Source organism: Alligator mississippiensis, chromosome 15, assembly GCF_030867095.1.
Source record: "Alligator mississippiensis isolate rAllMis1 chromosome 15, rAllMis1, whole genome shotgun sequence".
NCBI lineage: Eukaryota > Metazoa > Chordata > Crocodylia > Alligatoridae > Alligator > Alligator mississippiensis.
Genome location: NC_081838.1, coordinates 22,381,686 through 22,399,885, shown reverse-complemented (window position 1 = coordinate 22,399,885; position 18,200 = coordinate 22,381,686). Strand labels below are relative to the sequence as shown.

The following is an 18,200-nucleotide window of genomic DNA, read 5'->3' as shown; positions in this document are numbered from 1 at the left end:
CATGGTTCCTGCTGGTGGGGACCATCAGGATGGAGCATGGTGCCTTGTTGAGTAAAGCCAGGAGGTCTCTCCTTTAGGCTCTTGGGCAGGAGCTGGAGGAGTCAGGGCACCTGCAGAGCCTCCTGAAAGGATTTTCTGATGCCCCCTGAGCTGGCCAAGAAGGGAAAGAGATGCTCCATGGCCACTGTGGAGCAAGGAGAGACCACACAGGCCTACACCCTGCTCTGGCTGAGCTGGGTCCCCAATCGGGTCCTGCTCTAGGGCCTGCCCCTACAGCTGGGGCGAGATCATGTTATAGCTGGGGTGGTGCTGAGGAGCAGGAAGGGATGGGAAACTGTTTGAATGTCTGAGTGAGTGACTCATGGCACCAGGCTGGTGGCTGGATATAGTTTCACACTCAGGCACAAACCCTGCACTGCCCACAACCACAGTTGACGGAGGGCGGGGGAAGGAGATGTGTTCATCACCTGTAAGTTCCTATCAGAGCTGGGCAGGTGCTTGTACAGCAGGGGTGGGAAAAATGCAGCCCGCAGGCCAAATGTGGCCCACCAGGCCATTCTATCCAGTCCGCGGGGCCCCTAAAACTTTAGAAAATTAATATATATCTGCCCCTGGCTACCTGTAATGTGGCCCTCGATGGCTTGCCAAAACTCATTAAGCGGCCCTTCACCCAAAATAGTTGCCCACCTCTGTTGTAGAGCAACATGGGCCCCCTCCCTCCACACCTGCAGCTCCTCTCTGCCCCACAGGGCATCCCTCTGTTTGCATAGCAGCCATTCATGTTCAGCAGTTCACATTCTCACAAGGCCAGACATGTATGATACTTTGGGATAGACACTGATGGCACATCCACACGTGTATTAATGCACTTTCATTAATGTGCATTAAATCTAGTACCTCCATTGCGAGGTACTAGGAAAATGCGCATTAGCTTGTCTTAATGCGTATTAACTAAACAGCACAGTTTTAAGTGATGCTTAATGCGCATTAGTCTATTTTAATGCACATTAACTAAATAGCAGGGGGGGTTTAGTGATGCTTTAATGCATATTAAAACAGGCTAATTATGCATATTAAAGCACACATGTAGACGTGTCCTGTGGGGCCTGGAGAAGAAGCCTTGAAAGAGTAGAGAGCTACTCAGCCTTGGTTGCTGATAGCACAACACTGGCAGCGCTGGGCGCTGACAGGCACAATGTCTGCATGCAAACAAGCAGACTCCAGTAGTTCCACAGCCTTTGTTAGTGCTGAGCCCGGGCCCCTGCATGGAGCACCCTACTATAGATCAGCTGGGAATCACTGTTACAGGCCCAGCAATCTGTTCAGCCATTGCTGGGGCACTGAGATTAGAGCACAGGTGGGGGGGAGCAAAATATGGTCCATGGGGGTGACTTTGACAGCCAGTGTGGAATATGCCCAGGGCTAGCCAGGGGCTGTGTGCACCCCAGCTGGGGCAGGTCTGGAGTGGCGTGGGGGTGGGCTGGGGTCACGGATGGGACTGAGAGCTTGGGTCCAGCTGTCCACTTGCAGTTGCATTTGGCTGGAGCTGGTCCACTCCAGCCAGGATGAGTCCTGAGTGGGTGTGAGGCAGCCCAGGGCCGGGGCTGGGGCTTTGTGCTCAGCAGCTATTGGGCTACTGTGGTGGCAGTAGCATTGAGAAGCCGCAGGGTCCACAGGCTGTGGGTTTGGTGAGCTGTTGCAGGGTGAGGGCGTTGCTAACTGGCCTGCAACAGCTCCCCAAAATTGCCTATGTGGCCTGAAGGCCCAAATAATTGCCCATCCCTTGATTAGAGACAAACACTGACAGGTGTCATGGCCCATGTGTTTCCCATCCACACTTTTACCTGCCTCTTGCTGGTTTTCTCATCAGGTTCAAGTGAACAGAGTCCAATTCCCACTTGCTCCTGCTGGTATAAATCAAGAGTACCTCACCCTGATGCCCAGAGTTAACTGGTTCTGTGCTGTGGACAGAAGCAGGATCTGGCTGGATGAAGCCTAGTGTGGTTACAGCTGTAGAGCGAGGGGCAGATGAGCTGGGCAGCATGGGTGGGAGGAGCACTAGGGTTGTTGGGAGAAGAGAAGTGGCTCCTGTGAGATCTTATCCAGGGTGGGCAGCTGAATGCTGGAGCCTGCAGAGACAGCAGCGAAACTTGCACCAAATCCTCATCTGGGAAAATAAATGCAGTGAGATCTTCTCACCAGCTCGGCTCAGGGCTGCTGGTTCCAGCCTGGTTAACTTGAGGTCCCTTTTCCTGTATCCAGGGGAAGCTCTAGGTTGGGATCAGAGCTCCTCTAGCCTTGAGTACTAGAGATGCTCTTGTGTCCCTGTCAGTGCACTTGGCTGAGGATGCAGATGCCCTGCCCTAGCTGGCTGTGAGGCAGCACTGAGCAAGGCCTCTGATCTCCCTGCTTGTCTCAACGCCCTGCGTCAAGACAAAGGTGCTGCCTTAGCAGTGGGTGGATAGGATGAAACCCCAGTGTGAAGGCAAAAGCCATTTCCTTCCTCTTGCCCAGAGCAGCAGCTATGTAAAGGTGACTGAGCTCTCCAGCAGACAATCATCAGGCAGCAGCTCAGTGCCCAAGGCAGGAGGAAATGCAGTGCGGCTCATGCTGGGTAAGTACCTGGTGAAACAGCCACCCTGCCTGGAGCACAGCGCTGATGGGCAGAGGCTGTTCAGGGATGGGACATGGGCTTTAAGGAGTGAGGAGAGGGTAGGTGATGCAGCGCTGCTTTGGGGAAGGGCAGCAAGCATGACTCCCTGGGGCAGGGCTGCAGCCAGGGGCAGACGCTGCGGTAGGATCCAGACAGGGATTCTGCGAAGTTGTTAGAGAGAGAGAAGAGCTGCTGGGAACTGTATTGTCATGGGTGATTTGGACCTGTTAGATGTTGAGTGGGGAGAAAATGCTGCTAATGTTGGTAGGACGGAGGGATCCCCAGGTGTGAGAATCGATAGATTTCTTCTTCAGTCATTGAACCAACAAGAGGCGATGCTGTTTGGGACTTGGATATGGTGGTAGGTGAGGTCATATGGAAGAGGCAGTAATAGAAAATAGCTTTGAGGAGAGAGACCATGAATTGATCTGGTTGAAACTAAAACGTTTTGACAGGAGCAGTTCTCCATTTTGAAAGGACAGACCTCAGACAGTGAGGCTGTCTGGACGGAGCCTCTCTGGGACCTGAGTGTGGAGGTCGCCTAGAACATCTTTCAGGCAAAGATGCTAAAATGATCTGGAATTTGTATCCCAAACAAGGGGTAAATGCTTGTGGTGTCACAGCTGCTCCTCATCCCTTCCAAGTCCAAGATATAAAGTGGGGGAGGGGGGAGTTAAGAGAACAGGATGAACTTCCTCATTTCCTAGAAAACACTTGATTCAAGCAGTTAAACAGTAAATCATTAGTCTATAAAGTACAGCTCCTCTGACCTCTGGGGAAGCCCCATGAGGTACTGCTTAATTGTCTGTGAATGTTTAGTTCATTAGTTTTGATGACTCCCAAAGCACTCTAGACTTCCCTTTTTATCTCATTTTCCTGCAGAGGCTTATACGAACTAAACATGATGTAAGAGGCCAGGACTTCTTAGGGTGGTATCTTTTATTGGACCAAGTATATATTGCAGTTGTGTTAGAGTTAGACAAGCTTTTGAATGCAAGACATTCTTCATCAGGTCCCTTGTCTAATATTCCAACTATACAGGCCCTTCACATAATTTCTGGACCGCCGCAGCTACAGCATCGCTCTTACACTACCTAAACATGATGAACATTTCCATATTTTAGTAAGAGAGAACACTTCTGTGATGTTTTCGCTGACTGCCTTGCCTATCGCCTCTTGCGTCAGTTCCGACTCTTGTCTGCCACGTCTTTATTAGTTTTGATGGTATTAGTCAAGAGGTATTATTTCCACAGTAGGTCACTGGCAATCTCTCACAATTTCCAGCGGTGGCTAACCTATCTGATGCCTTTCTTGCCCAACTCGCAGATTAAGAATCTTACTCAAACCACAGTCGTATGTAGCTGAACTATTCTTTTTATTATCTTTCAGGTTCTTGTACACACATAACTATTTTTATAAAAGTCTTCCTTTTTTTTTTTTAATTCCTTTCTTTTGTCAACACCTTTGATGCTATTTCTTCTTTATTGATATACAACATAATCAAATGCACTTTTGAACCATTTCTTGAATTGTCCCAAAGCTTTTACTTTCAGTTTTCTTTTTCTTTTTTTCTTTTTATTTATTTATTTGTTTTTCCCAAGTTCTTCCTAGTTTTTCCAGTCAAAAACCTCTTTAAGAATAGTCAATAATGTCAATGATATAAAAATCAAAACTAAGAACTCCCAGCATGTTTCTTTTTCATTGCTTACTCTCTTGTTCTTTTCTTTTTTTCTCTGGACCATCTGCCCCACCTCTGCTTCTCTCAGCGTCTCCCTTTCTCGCACCTCTATTTCTTCTCCGGGAAATCCTCAGTTGACTCCCTGCTTCCTTTCTTCGTCCAACTTTCTCTAACATGCTGGACCAAGCTCTCGAAGCTCTCCGACTCTGCAGCCCTCTCCCTGCTCTCTCTTAGAGGAGATGCCTCTTGCTCCCATCTCCACCACATGCGGTCCCGTGCTCGGCTCTTTTATGTGCAGCGAGCAGCTGCTCTGGAACTGCCGCACTCCCAGCTCAATTTCTTTACCAGCTCTTTCACAAACTGTTTATCCAGTGGGATTGTAGCTGATTGTACATGGTTACATTTCCTACCAAAAGATGCAGCATCCAGTTGCTGCAGCTGTTACTTCTCATTATGTCTGGTGCTTCCCAAAAGCAATGATCAGTCCTTGCCTCAGCTTGACAGCAGTGGCTTTGAGCTACGCTGATGTAATACTGAAGTTACAAGGTTTATCTGTCATGGGCGCTCTTAGCAGGTGCGGATTGCATGGGGGCTTCAGATGCCTCCCTGTAGCAAAGAGCTCCTGACCTCGGTGGGCCAGTAGCTCTGCGAGGAGGGTGCTAGGAGGAACCAGAGCTGACAGGGAATGGCCAGAAGGGCTTGTCAGCAAAGAAAGGTGTGTCCTGGAGATGGGGTGCTGTGAACCACAATAAAAGATGACACAGGTTCAGCAAAGACAGACTTTGCAAAGGAAATGACAGCAAAGAGCATAAGACTCTTCTGCTGCACGAACAACAGGAAGAAATGGGACTGTGATGCACTGAGGATGGGGTGAGGTGAAAGACGATGTAGAGAAGACACAAAAGCTAAGCGGGCACTTTGCCTCTGTGATCAGTGGTGATGCCAACGTGGATGCTGGAGGTGAAGGTAGGTTGGGCAACAGGAAATAGAGCTTGGATGTGGAAATAGCCAGCAGGGGCTCTGGGGCAGTCACTCCCCATGTGGTCTCTGCACCCCGTGTGTCCTGGGCTCACAGCTCGGACCCTCTCTTGGCAGGTCATGGGGCCAAAGTCTGCTCCTAGAGCACAAGGCCAGAAGAGAGCCCTGTGGGCAGCCAGTCTGACCTCCTGGAGGGAACAGACCTCTGGGCTTCGTTGGGCAGGCTCAGGGTTGCCGTCAGCACTGAGGGAGACACAGACCTCACCTGCATCCATGTTATGTCTTGTTATCTTTGCAGCTCACGCCCTTGGCCTAGCCGGTGAGTGCTCTTGTTTCTGATTTTCCTGCACAAATTCCAAGGTCCCGACCCCCTCACAGTTGCCAATCCCCTTGCACTGAGGGGGAGGCAGGGAGGGAGGGGAACTGCTGAGAGACAGTCATACTGTCCCTAATACTGGACAGGACCCATTCGCCAACCCCGTGGTGCTGCCTGGAGTAGGACAGGAGGGTAGAAACCAGGAGCATTGCTGTGGCCTTGCCCCACTGCACCCTTGTACTAGGCAATAGCTGGCATTTAGCTGCACCCCCCCATTCCTCTGAGCTCCTTTGAAATCCCAGCCCAGAAGTGTAACCCTGGCCAGTATTCTGGCTCTGCCCCCTGTGTACAGGGTTTGGGATCATCTCATCCCACCCACCTGTACATTAAATTCCCCTTTTCCTGCTCCCTCCTCGTCTGCCTGGCCCCAGCAGCTGCACAGAAGGCCGTGCTGACCCTGAACCCTCCCTGGAGCACCGTGTTTAGGGGCGAGAGTGTCACTCTGTCATGCAATGGATCCCGCCCTCCTGGAAGCACCCCCACCTCTTGGTGTTTGGAGGGATATTCCTGGATATCAACAGAAACAAACCTCCAAATTAAAGCTGCACAAATGGAAGATGCAGGAAAATACCAGTGCAAGACCAGTGACTCTACATGGAGTGACCACATCGAGCTGACTGTTTCCAGCGGTGAGTCCAGGGGCCCCAAGTGGGCTGTGTTCTGCTCTTCTTCTGCCGTGGGACTGTTGGGCTTTGGGGTGGTCACTGGGGAGATGAGACCTCCTGCGGTAGCAGGCAGGGGACAATTGTGGGGGCCCTGCCTCTCCACTCCCCAGCCCCCTCAGGGCTCTCCAGGGACCAACCAAGAAGGTCTCTGCAGCCATAGGAGGGAGACCCTGGGATGCTGTCCCTGTTTGCTAAAGGCATGGCAGCAGTGGGGCAGGCACTTCCTGCTCTGGCACCACAGGGTTGTGGGGGGTGTGCCCACGCAGGAGGATCAATCCGTAGGACAGGACCGTGTGCTGGGTTTGCTCCTGAAGCTCCCAGGGCAGTGGTGCAGGCAGCCAGCACGGCCCCTGCCTCAGGAGCTGCCAGCTGGATGGCCGGTTGGGCTGCCGCCACCCATATCACCCACTCTTGGGACCCACCACTCATTACCGTCCTGCCCCCTCACTCAGTCTGGCCTTGCCCCTCTGGCTGTTGGATGACTCTCTTGCCCCTGCCCCGGGGCAGATTTCTCTGATTCTGCTCCAGCACTAGAGGGGTCTCTGGGTCATTTTCAGCTGGGCCCAGGGCACCTTTCCATGTGCCTGCCCCTCCCTCACATCGGTGGATAAACTGCCTTTGTCAGCTTAGCCTGCAGCCCCCGTCCTGCCGGGCAGCGCATGCCGAGGAGTGCGGTACATCATGCAAGGGTCCCTGCAGCTCCTGCTCGCTGTGTCTCTCTTTCAGGCTGGCTGATTCTCCAGGCCCCGCATTATGCAGTGTTCGAGGGGGACCGGCTGCTTCTGAGATGTCGTGTGCGGAGGGGTGGTGAAGTGTATGGGATGAGATACTACAGAGATGGAACAGAGATCACACCAAAGCCTGTTCAGTCCAGTTATACTATTGATCAAGCAAAGACAACAGACAGTGGCACATACCGATGTGAAGGAGAAATATTATCTGGTTCTCTTTATTTTATAAGATATTCTAATGAGGTGCTGGTTCTTGTCCAAGGTAAGGTACTGCTGGAAGTGTTGGGCTGGGCAGAGATGAGGCAGCCATGGGACTCAGGGCAGGAGGGCACTGACCACCTGGGGGGTGAAAGGATCCCTTGGGCTGGATGGCACCAGGGGGCTGCAATTCACCCAAGTGCATCTAGTCCTGGTGCGGGGGGCAATTATTTTGGCTGGAGAGCTGTTTATTGAGTTTTGGTGAGATGTCAAGAGCCGCAAGGGTAACCCTACCCCTTGACAGTGCTGTGCCCTCTGGTCACCATCTGGCTCACCCACCTAGCTGGCACGTGGACCGGGAGTCATGGTAACCCGCCGCCATCCGGCCAGGTGGGCTCCATGCCTCCACGTGTGGCTCCCCACCGGAGTACTGGAAGCCCCATATGGAGGCATGGAGCCAACTCAGCCCAACCCAGTGGCACACAGCTTTCACCTGCAGTGGTGGGAGCCCCTTGTGCTGGCACATAGCCAGCTCAGTCCAGCTCAAAGGCCCCTTTGCTCAAGCTCCGAGGGGCTGAGCCGCTTGGATGTCCCCACATGCCAGGGCTGGATCACTGCAGCAGGGCCCAATCCTCTCTTGACCTCTCCCCTCAGGAGTCCCCACCTCCAGAATAAACCTGGGGCTTCATCCCCTTAATGGGAAGGTAGTGGAAGGAAAGCAGTGCTGAGGCTGTGGGGTGTCCCAATCTGGTGTGTTTCTAGAGCTGTTTTCAACACCTGAGCTGAAGGTGGCCGGCTCAGCTGAAGCCAGGGAAGAAAGCCCACTGACCCTACGGTGTGTCACACAGCCCAAGCCCTGGACATCAGACCTACAGCTTCAGTACTCCTTCTGCAAGAGCAGCATGATTGTGAGAGGACCAGAGAGCTCCCCTGTGCACCACATCCCAGCAGCAAGCCTGGCAGACTCAGGACCCTACTTTTGTGTGGTGCAGACAGTGACCTCAAGTGTAAGGAAACAGAGTCCTGAGCAAGGAATCAAGGTTAAACGTGAGTGCCCACGACAGGGATTGTGGGGCAGGGTCTGCAGGTTGCAGGAGACAGGGGTGTCAAACTCACACTGGCCCCCAGCCTGAATCTAGAGCATGGGGCTCCTCCCAGCCCGGATCCAGGGGGCAGCAGCAACTCTGGTGGGGCTGTTTTCAGACAGCAGCATAGGTATGGGGGTGGGTGGCAAACTGGAGCTGTGTTCAGGCAGCAAAACAGGCCCATCTCCCCTCTTGGTCTCCCCGCAGGAGTCCCCGTCTCTGGAGTCACCCTGGGGGTGCAGCCCCGCAATGGGCAGGTGGTGGCAGGGGAGCGGCTGGTGCTGAACTGCTCCGTGGCTGCGGGCACAGGGCCTCTCACCTTCTCCTGGCACTGGGAAGGCTCTGGTCTGGCTCTGAGGACAGAGACTTTGCACTCACGGAGGATGGACTATGAGATCCCTGCTGCCACGGAGAGCGATGCCGGGGAGTATTACTGCGCTGCCTCGAATGGCCACAACCGGGTCCTGAGCCCACGGGTGACGGTCACAGTGTGGGGTGAGTGGGTCCCAGCTGACAGGGGGCCGGGGCCATGTTGTTTCCCTGGGGAGGATGTGACTCCTGGCAGCCCCGGGCCCCGTGGGGCGGGTGCGGGTGGATAACGGTGCTGGGGCCCAGGCTGCTGGGAAGGGAGGCGGGAGGCTGCTCCACGCAGGCAGCGCCACGAGGGAGGCAGCTGTGGCAGCAGGAGGCCGGGGGCAGCGGGGCATCCCTGCAGGGTGCAGGGGGGCAGCACCCACTTGTCACCGCTCTGGGACCACGGGGGCTCCTGGCAGCCAGGTCTGGGGCCATGTTTTCATCCCATTGAAACCCTTCATCTTCCTGAAGAGCATTTTGTGGCCGCAGTGAGAAATATCTCTGGAGAAATCCCATGTTGGGCTTTTTTTGCCCATCACCTCTAACTTGTCTCCTCCTCTTGGTCTCCTTGGGTAATTGAGAAAGATCAATAAGATAGAGTGAGGAGCCGTGCTGGAGTGTTGCTGTGGGTGTGATTATCCAACGAGCAAGATGCAAGATGTATTTGGCAATGTCTTGTCTTAGGCCAACCTCACAGTTGGGAGGGATGGTAGAGAAGCTCTGGGGCACAAAATGCCCTCCCTTAGCTTTCAAAGAGAAATACAAGCTGCCTCAGCTAAATAACCAGTGGAAGAGATTCTACAGCAGCCTACAGACTGCCCTGGGTGTGTGGTCCTGGCCCCACATGAGGGTCCATAACACCACATAGCAGGCGTGGGCTCCAGGCGTGTCCATGAGATTCGTGCCACCCCTGTCATGGCCTGCCCCCCATGCTGTGCTGCTTAGAGCACCCACCTGTGTGGGCTCCAGGGTAGCTCACTGTGTTGGGTGTGTGGGACACCTCCTCCCCTGCTGTCCTGCCCCTCCTGCAGGAGGTCTGGACACCAATGCCTCGGTAGCCCACACAGCTGCTCTGAGCAACACAACACAGGGTGCAGCCAGGCTACACAAAGCCCCTCACCCACCGCACTCCTTCCCCCTCCCGATTACCACACCTGGGTGCAAGTGCCCTGCCTGGTCCCCCCCATTCTGTCCTCATGGCTGGTGCATAGCGGCTCCTCCCACCCCGCCCCATTCACTCCTCTCTTCTCCTTGTGAACTGGAGTATGAGCAGGAGCTCTCCCCTCTGGCCTCCTGCTGCCTCCAGCCCCAACCTGTACTCACACCCTCTCCCTGGTGCTTGCAGTGCCTGTGACTGGAGCTAACATTATCAGAGATAAGCCAGAGCTGGTGCTCACAGTGGGAGAAAGCCTGAATCTCAGCTGCTCGGTGCAGGCGGGGACGGACGCAGCATTCAGGTGGCTTCACAATGCCCAGGAGCTGGACGTGGCCTCAGGGCTGGGTCTGCTCAGTCCTGTGGGGCACGTCCTGTATGTGGAGTCAGTGCAGCTGGGCCATGCGGGGAATTACCAGTGCATCGCCAGCAACCAGTTCAGCCTAGAGAGAGTCTTCCAGGCCTCCAGCGAGATTCTGGCCGTCACCGTGAGAGGTAAGGCTTGGGCTGGTTAAGGAAGGGGCTGGGTAAGGGCTGGGGTAGGACCTGGGTCAGGGTTATGCTCAGCTGCAGAGTCAGATTCAAGACCTCATTGGGGCTTTGCACCCAGCCTGGATTTCACTGAGAGACAAGATGAGGACAGGCTTTAGTACCAGGAGGGATCCATCCTGGTTCTGGTACTGCCGAGATCCCAACCTGATTCATAGCCAGGCCTTACATTTGCCTCACAGGTCATAGTGGGGAAGGAGTTTTTAAACCAAGGGTGGGCAAAACATGGCTCGCAGGCTGGATCTCGGCTGCCAAGGGGTTTTATTCAGTTTGTGGTGGGTCCCTTGGCCCCACACAGCCCAGGCTCAGTGGGCAGCCCTGGCTGTGATGCATGCAGCCTGTCCCACCACCCATGGATGTGCAGCAGGGCTGGGGTGATGCAGCAGCTGGACCCCACTTCCTGGCAGCCTCAGCAGCAGCTCTTTCCATCTGCTGGTGCCAGTATTGCTGCCACCGCTGCTGGACTAGCCCTGCTGCCCAGGCACCCTGGCCCATCTGTACTGCACCAACCGCTGGGGAACACTGGTCAGAGCGGGCAGGTGGGATCTTAATGGAGACCAGTCCAGGATCCATGTGGGCAGGATGGGCTTGGCCAGGTAAATGGGATGGGGCCACAGACAGGTGGGGAGCAGGGTCTGGGAATGGAAGGGGTGGGGAGGTCTGGGGCCAGGGCTGGGATCAAGGGACTATGAAAGCACAGGGCTGAGGCCCAGGGCAGAGCCACAGCCAGGATCCCTGCATGCTCCTGAAACTGCCCATAGAATTGGTGCCTATCTCCCCACCCACCTTCAGCCCCATCTCATCCACCTGGCCAAGCGCGCCCTGCCTGCCAGCTCCATGAATACCTTAGATTGCCAGGTGGTGAGAGCGTGGGGCTGGGCCCTGGGGTAAAGTAACTTAGGGATTTTTGGTGAGATGTTGCAGGCAGGCAGTGCTGACAAAGCACAACAGAGTTTGGGTGGGGGCTAACCCAGTCCACAACAGCTCACCCAAACTCCCTAAGTGGCCCTCAAGCCCAAATAATTGCCCACCCTAGCTTGGAATTGTAACTGCCCTCATCAGGATCTGGGCTGCCTGCCTGGAGCCTGGTTCCTTCCAGTGGAGAGGGGCATAGGGCAGTAGGGGCAGCAAGGAGGGCATCATGCTGTTAGTCTGCAGCACCTCCCAGCTTTCCTAATGACAGAGACCAGGCCCTGTGCAAATTGTAGTGGTTCAGCACTCCCTTCACGGTATTGGCAAGGGGCTATTACTGCTTATGACACCCCTGTGCCCATAGTGCTAGGGCTGTAAGGAGGGTAGGAGGGGCATCCCAGGCTGCATTGGAAGGGAAGTATCAGATGGGAGGGGGTTATCAGAGGCACTGCACTAGGGTCAGTCCTGAGACCAATGCTACTTGACACTTCCATGAATGACCTTAGCACAAAAAGGAGGATGGTGCAAGGGAGCTCTGCAAGGGCCACAGCGTGGGGGTCATTGTCAAGAGAGGAAGATCAGGGCATTGCAAAGAACAGCTGGGGTGACCCTGAGTCCCAGGGCACTGGGGACAGGATGGGTCATGCACTTATCATAGAATCCTAGAAAATGGAGGTTGGAAGGCACCTCAGGAGGTTACATCTAGCTTAACCTCCTCAAAGCAGGTCCGTCCCCAACTAGATCATCCCAACCAAGGTATTGTCAAGCCAGGCCTTAAAAACCTCCAAGGATGGAGATTGCACCACCTCTCTGGGTAACCTGTTTTAGTGCTTCACCCTCCTAGTGAGAAAGTTTCTTCTGATATCCAACCTAAACTTCCCTTGCTGCAACTTGAGCCATTGCTCCTTGTTCTGTCATTTGTCACCACTGAGAACAGTCCAGCTCCATCCTCTTTGCAGCCCCCCTTCAGGGAGTTAAAGGCTGCTATTAAATCCTCCCTCAGTCTTCTTTTCTGCAGACTAAATAAGCCCAGTGCCCTCAGCCTCTACTCACAAGTCCCGTGCTCCAGCCCCGGAACCATTTTTGTTGCCCTCCACTGGACTCTTTCAAACTTATCCACATCCTTTCTGTAATGAGGGGCCCAAAACTGGATACAGGGCTCCAGATGTGACCTCTCGATGTGGCACTTGTGGCTGCCTTCAGCCAAGATCTCTTTAAATGGGAAAGACTGAGGAGACACAGGATGAATCAGTCCATCATAGAATGGCTGAGCTGCCGGTGCAAGCATCTATGGAGTACAATGTACCCGGATGTATTGGGAGGTGCTGCCAGTGGAGACAGGGAAGGATTAGTGCTGTAGGAGAGCAGAATGCAGGCTGGGGTAGCACAGGGGAGGGCTGGTGCATCACTCAGGGAGTCGAGCACCTCTTGGATGTGGGCTTGCCTGGGTAAGGTGTGGGGAGACATGCTGGACATGGGCCTTGAAGTCCTTGTGAGCTGCTTGGGGACAAGCACCAGGTATAGACAAGATCAGCTGAAGAGAAAGACCAGTGTTGGCACAAGGGCGGATGGGATTAAAGCAGCAGGAGCTGCAGTGGCTGTGAATCAGAAGGCAGCTCCAGGCCCTTGGAGGTGTGGGGCTCTAGAGCTGCCATCCAGTCAGAGCAGTGGGGCAGGATCAGTTCCTGGAGGATCATGGGAGATGCTGTCTGCAGTACCAGGGACTGGATGGATGGATGCAGTAAGTATTTCCCAGGTGCTTGGTGCTGTGAGAGCTGGGGGCTCATGAGCATGTTTCCTTTCTTTTCCCAGAGGATGCGAGTACCTGGGTGGCTGTGGGTGTGACTGTCACCCTCCTGTGTCTGGTCGGTGCCACTGTGGCTGCCGTGGTCTGCGTCAGGCGCCACCAGAAAGCAGGTGGGTGTCTCCCTTGACTCTGCTCCTGCCATGCAGACTTCACCATGCAGGCAGCTTGCTGAAATTCATGGGCATTGTTGGCCATGTCTGAGGATCACACCCACGCAGGCACTCATGGGGAAAGTGGATGCAAAGTGGCAGCAGACATGGGGATTCAAACTCCCATAAGTGGCCATAGTGCCTGCCCCCTCTCTGCCCTGCCGGAGCCGCAGCCCATCTCTTGCCAGCCCCACAGGGACAACTGTGTGACCAGGGGCCCAGGAGGCCCTGGACTCTCACTGCTCCTTGCCCAAGAGCTGCTCCAGGGGATGGGGCTGGAAGCTTGAGCCTGGGCCCTGGTTCAAAATCCTCCTCTCACCCCAGCCAGCTGCTCTGTGCTCAGCCCTTGAGGTTATGCAGCTGAAGCTGACCTCTCCATCACTCTTCCCACCACAGTTCCCCCAGCCCCTGTCCCCTGTGCTTATGTACTAGCAAAAGCCACCCACACCTGGCAGCTGGGGGGAAGAGTCTAATGCCCCTTTTCTCACTTGCTTTGCAGAGGAGATATGTTTCACTGCCTGGTGGAGGTGAGTACAGCCCTGGGAGCAGGCAGGCATTGGGGGCAGGAGTGGGGTGAGGGGCGAGTTCAATGTTGTCTTGTTTAAAGGCTCTTGGGTTATTCTGTGCCCAGTGCCTGGGTCACCTCTCAGCTTCTCCTGCTCCTGCCTCTTCCCCGTGATGACTGGAGCTGGTTCTCACTCAGGCTCTGCAAGTGTCTGTCTCATTGCCATTGCCACCATCCTGGGCTGGGTGCAAAAGGGTCATCCCTGGTGCTTGCTGGTCAGTGAGTCAGGATGTGCACACAGCAGGGCACGCTCTGTCCAGGTGGATGGCAATGATAGTCAGGCCAAGTGGGCAGACAGGGTCAGACTGTGTCACAGCTCAGCCCAGGCTGTGGCCTTTCCAGTGACACAGGCAAAGTCAGTGCAGTTTTGGGGATCCTCTGGTCCTGTCTCCCAGTCTGAACCTGCTGGAGGTTGAATGGAGGCATCGCAGTCACAGGCTGCTGCTGACATCCTGGCTGCTTGTGTGGAAAGAGCAGAGTCAGTGCCCACTCACCTTGCACAGAAAGGAGATGGATCCCTGGAGGGAAAGATGAGCTAAGGATTTTTTGGGTTCCTCCCTTGCCCTCAGCTGGGCTGCAGAGCCTTGTGCTGGGAGAGGGTGGAGGCACCACCATGTACATGGACAGGGGGGTTTCACTGCAGGCCTAAGCTGCAAGCCCAGCATGGGCAATCACGGGGCAGCACCCTCCACACTGCTGCCCCTGTGATCAACGGCACCGGCTGTGAGCTGGGAGTCTGAGCTACCATCTAAGCAGCCGCCAGATCCCAGGGAACCCTGTCCCTGAGGAAGCACACAAAGGGAAATGCCCACTGGGGTTGGGTACAGAGACTCCAGCAGGACTTTACTGAGGGCAGTGCTGGGCAGAGGGGCAGTGGCATGGTGGACAGGGGCATCCAGGGGTTTCCCTGCCTGGTCTGTGGCAGCTGCTGGAGAGAATCAGGGGAGTGTCTGAGACCAGGTGTTGGTAGTGTAATGATCAGTGCTGTTAAAGAAGTATACCTTCTTGATAAAAGCAAGGCTCTAGCAATGCTGTGCAGACACTCTTTACAACAAGCAGCCCTCTCTCTCTCTGAGCCACTTCAGACTTGCAAAACAAAGTGTTCTCGTAAAAACAGTGTACTGTTCCCACAGTTAGAGCAGGGACGGGGCTGAGACTCAGAACAGACCCTGCCAGGGCTTGATTCTCCCTTGCACCTCTCTAGCCACAGAAAGTCCTTGGCATGAATCTGAATCTGGCCCCTACATGTAGGTGCCTGTCTGTCTTCCCATGCCCTGCTCTGCACGTGTCCATACCATTCCCCTGAGCTCTCTGCATCTTCTTCTCCACAGGAGCACTCCAGGCCCAGTCCAGCAGGAGCCCCCTGCCCATGGGCTGCTTCCTCCAGCTACCCTGGGGTCCAGTGAGCTGGAGCTAGAGTATGCCAATGGTAAGGCCCCCCATTGAGCCATGTGAGCCACTGAGCTGGGGGCTAATGATCAGAGTTGGGCAATGTCCCAGGCTGGAGCTGTAGTAGGGACATTCTCCTGCTTTGGTTTTATAGCCTCTGCTCAGACCTGGTGGCTCTTATGAACGTCAGCATGAGGCAGGGGTCCCTGCCTGGTCTCCACTAGAGACCTACCTAGATGCCTTCTCCATCTGCTGCACCATCTTCCACCCCAGGCCTCTTAGAGCCTCCTCTCATCAAGCTGGGATCAGGCAGGACCCCTTCCAGTCACTAGACAGAAGGGGCAGGGAGTTGTGGCCTCCAAGCTGAGAACCCAGCACCAGAGGACTGGTCACTGGGAACTAAACCAGCTGCACTTGTCCTGTTTCAGCACAGGCTGGCATGTTTGCACTGGCCAGGCAAAGTCGCCCTGTGGCCCTGGCACCTCCACACTGACTCTGTCCTAGACCACTTCAATCACGGTGCCCACCAAACACCTCTGCCACAATTCCCAGCTTGGGGCCTGGAAGCAAGGCACTCTGGGAGATACCTAAAGACTGCCCCGTGGCACGGTGGAGGAACACAGCTGGACCATTTCAGCTAATAGGCTTCCATGTGGACCCTGAGCGGCTGTGGGTGGGATGATCTGACTCAATCAGAGCTCATCCCTGCTGAAGTACAGTCAACTGCAGATGGCCTTAGCCAATCTGCCCCTGCCCGGGGGCTGTGTGCCTGGGCTGCCTGGGTGGGACTGCAATGCCAAGGAGCAGGAGGTGCACAGCACAGTCACTGTTTCTGGAGTTAACAAGGCCTAAGTGAGACCTGGCTTTTCCTTCCAGTGTGTCCCCAGGAGCAGACGAGCAGCGATGTGGTCTATTCCGTTGTCAGCATCCAGAAAGGAAGCGGCGGTGAGTGGCACAGAGCTGTGTCTCCCTAGAGAGGCCAGCGGGGTATAACACAGTGGTGGGTGAGAGACACAAGTGCATCTGGGTTTCTAGGGCGAGTTTAGGTCCCCTCATCTCTGACTTTCCTGGCCAGGAAGGGAAATGACCAGCCTCCAGCCGCTGCAGAGCCTTGGTGAGGATTTGTTCTCAGGACTGGTGTCAGCTGTCAGGGAAGCTCACCCACCTGGGGCGCCTCCTGCTTCATGTCCGTGTTGGCAGGATGCAGCTCCTAGGTTCAGGCAGGGCTGGCGCAGGGGTAGGAGTGAGGCCTGGGGTCCCATGCCTTCAACCTTGGGTCCCAGGCACATCATGCAGCTGGAGCTGTTTGGGGAGGTGCAGGGGGCTGATGCCAGGGTCCCAGAGTGCACATTACTGCCCAGGCCTGATCCCTTTGTGTCTTTCTCACAGCCAAGCCCACAGGAACCTCCCAGATGGATAATGTAAGTGTGATGCCCTCCCCCGCCAGCCTGGTGCTCCCTGCCTGCTGATGTCTCATGGCCCACCCTGCTCACTGGCCCTGTGCTCTCTCCAACAGGGACACCTTGTCACCTATGCTGCGCTCTGTAGTCCCAAGCCCTCCTGGGATTCAGCCACCAAAGTGAGGGCATCAGAAGTGGGGGACCAATCCAAGAGCGACATTTATGAGACCATTACCCACCTTTGACCTGCGCTGACCCCAGCATGATCCCTCAATGTCTGGGACATCCCATGCTGCTCAGTAACACTTCACTATCCACCGGGCCTGCAGTAGAGTGTGCAGGGCACGAGGGCTGCAACCACAGGAGCTGATGCCCAGCCTGGTGCCTCCAGTGGCAGCATAGCAGTGGCTGTGGCTGTAGCTCTGTACTGAGCAGCTGCTGCCAGGCCCGCGGGTGGCATCCCCAGAAAGCCAGGGCTGAGATGGGCAACTGGCTGAGTTAGGGTTTCTTGGCCTGGATGGAGGGAGCCCGGGCAGCAGCCTTAATCTGCTGCATTCCCTGGAGTGGGGTCTCTGACTCTTCTGTCTTCACCCCAGAGGTTGCTGCTGTCACAACCTATCTACCGAGCATGCCAGAGCTCAAGATGCAAGGACACTTGTATATGTTATGACTTGTTGGCATACACGCTATGAAACGGTAGGAAAAATCACCACTTCTCTAGGTCAGTTGCATAACCAAATATATGTGCACGCTTCTTTTTCATGTCAGATTTTGATTTATCATGACAAGTTAGACCACCTCCGAGATGTTTTATTTTTACCATGGCCAGTTGTTCTAGGAAGCTTTCTTTTATCATGATACTTCTGGCACGTGTACATGTCACACACAGGTAAATCTGCTGCTTTACGGGTTCTGACACCCTTTGGCCACCAGGTGCTGCTTGAATTCATTGGTAATTTCATGTACTTTGCAGTTCAGTTGGTAGTTTTCTGGTGTAACGAATGCCTTTTCCCAGCAGGTTGCCTGGCATGGATCAATTGTTCTACCTATGGATCATTCCTTGCTCCTTAATAAGTGAATCAATTTAATTAAAATTATTTTTTTTGCACTAAAACCAGTTTGTGTTAGATGTATTCTACTCACAGCTTCAGTAACGTGTGTTGGTGTCATGAAGAGTGGGCATCTTGAACTACGCCAGAAACTATTTTGAGCACAAGACCCCTGGTTTTTAATGTCACATTCTCTTGTGGGGAAAAATTGGTGTTGCTTAGTGAAACACATTTCCAGTATTGTCCACTGTGTACTGCTGTGGTGTCCAGTTTGACGCTACTGACTCCGTGTCTTAGTCGTGTCTCAGTCGGCGCTCCTGACGCAGGGCAGACCCTGTTGTCCCAATGTTTCCTCATCCAAACTACCATGCAACTCCATTTTTATGGAGCCACTTCCCTCAGTGCTAGTAAATGTGTTTTGCTCACCGATTCACAAACAGTCCCTCTGGCTGGCAACCAGTTCCCTGCTGCTAGCTCCTGTCTTAGTTGGTCTTCCTGATCTTGCCTAC

At 54.5% G+C, this 18,200-nt stretch overlaps 1 protein-coding gene across 3 annotated transcripts in view; it reads left to right on the top strand.

Moving 5' to 3' along the window:
• The window catches only part of LOC102576795 (Fc receptor-like protein 4), a 38,384-nt gene extending 20,628 nt beyond the window's left edge, over positions 1 to 17,756 (top strand). The window contains exons 1-13 of one of the 3 annotated variants that reach the window (XM_019482802.2): positions 1,514 to 5,297; positions 5,427 to 5,628; positions 6,057 to 6,314; positions 7,077 to 7,343; positions 8,042 to 8,326; positions 8,572 to 8,859; positions 10,064 to 10,366; positions 13,145 to 13,249; positions 13,788 to 13,815; positions 15,185 to 15,282; positions 16,119 to 16,187; positions 16,632 to 16,663; positions 16,759 to 17,756. In XM_019482802.2, the coding sequence (XP_019338347.1) occupies positions 5,271 to 5,297; positions 5,427 to 5,628; positions 6,057 to 6,314; positions 7,077 to 7,343; positions 8,042 to 8,326; positions 8,572 to 8,859; positions 10,064 to 10,366; positions 13,145 to 13,249; positions 13,788 to 13,815; positions 15,185 to 15,282; positions 16,119 to 16,187; positions 16,632 to 16,663; positions 16,759 to 16,887 (2,091 nt within the window). In that variant the 5' untranslated portion in view covers positions 1,514 to 5,270 and the 3' untranslated portion in view covers positions 16,888 to 17,756. Of the gene's footprint in view, positions 1 to 1,513; positions 5,298 to 5,426; positions 5,629 to 6,056; positions 6,315 to 7,076; positions 7,344 to 8,041; positions 8,327 to 8,571; positions 8,860 to 10,063; positions 10,367 to 13,144; positions 13,250 to 13,787; positions 13,816 to 15,184; positions 15,283 to 16,118; positions 16,188 to 16,631; positions 16,664 to 16,758 lie in introns of those variants that run through there. The other 2 variants (XM_059719128.1, XM_059719127.1) reach the window with 2 other exon arrangements.
• Positions 17,757 to 18,200: the final 444 nt, after the last annotated feature.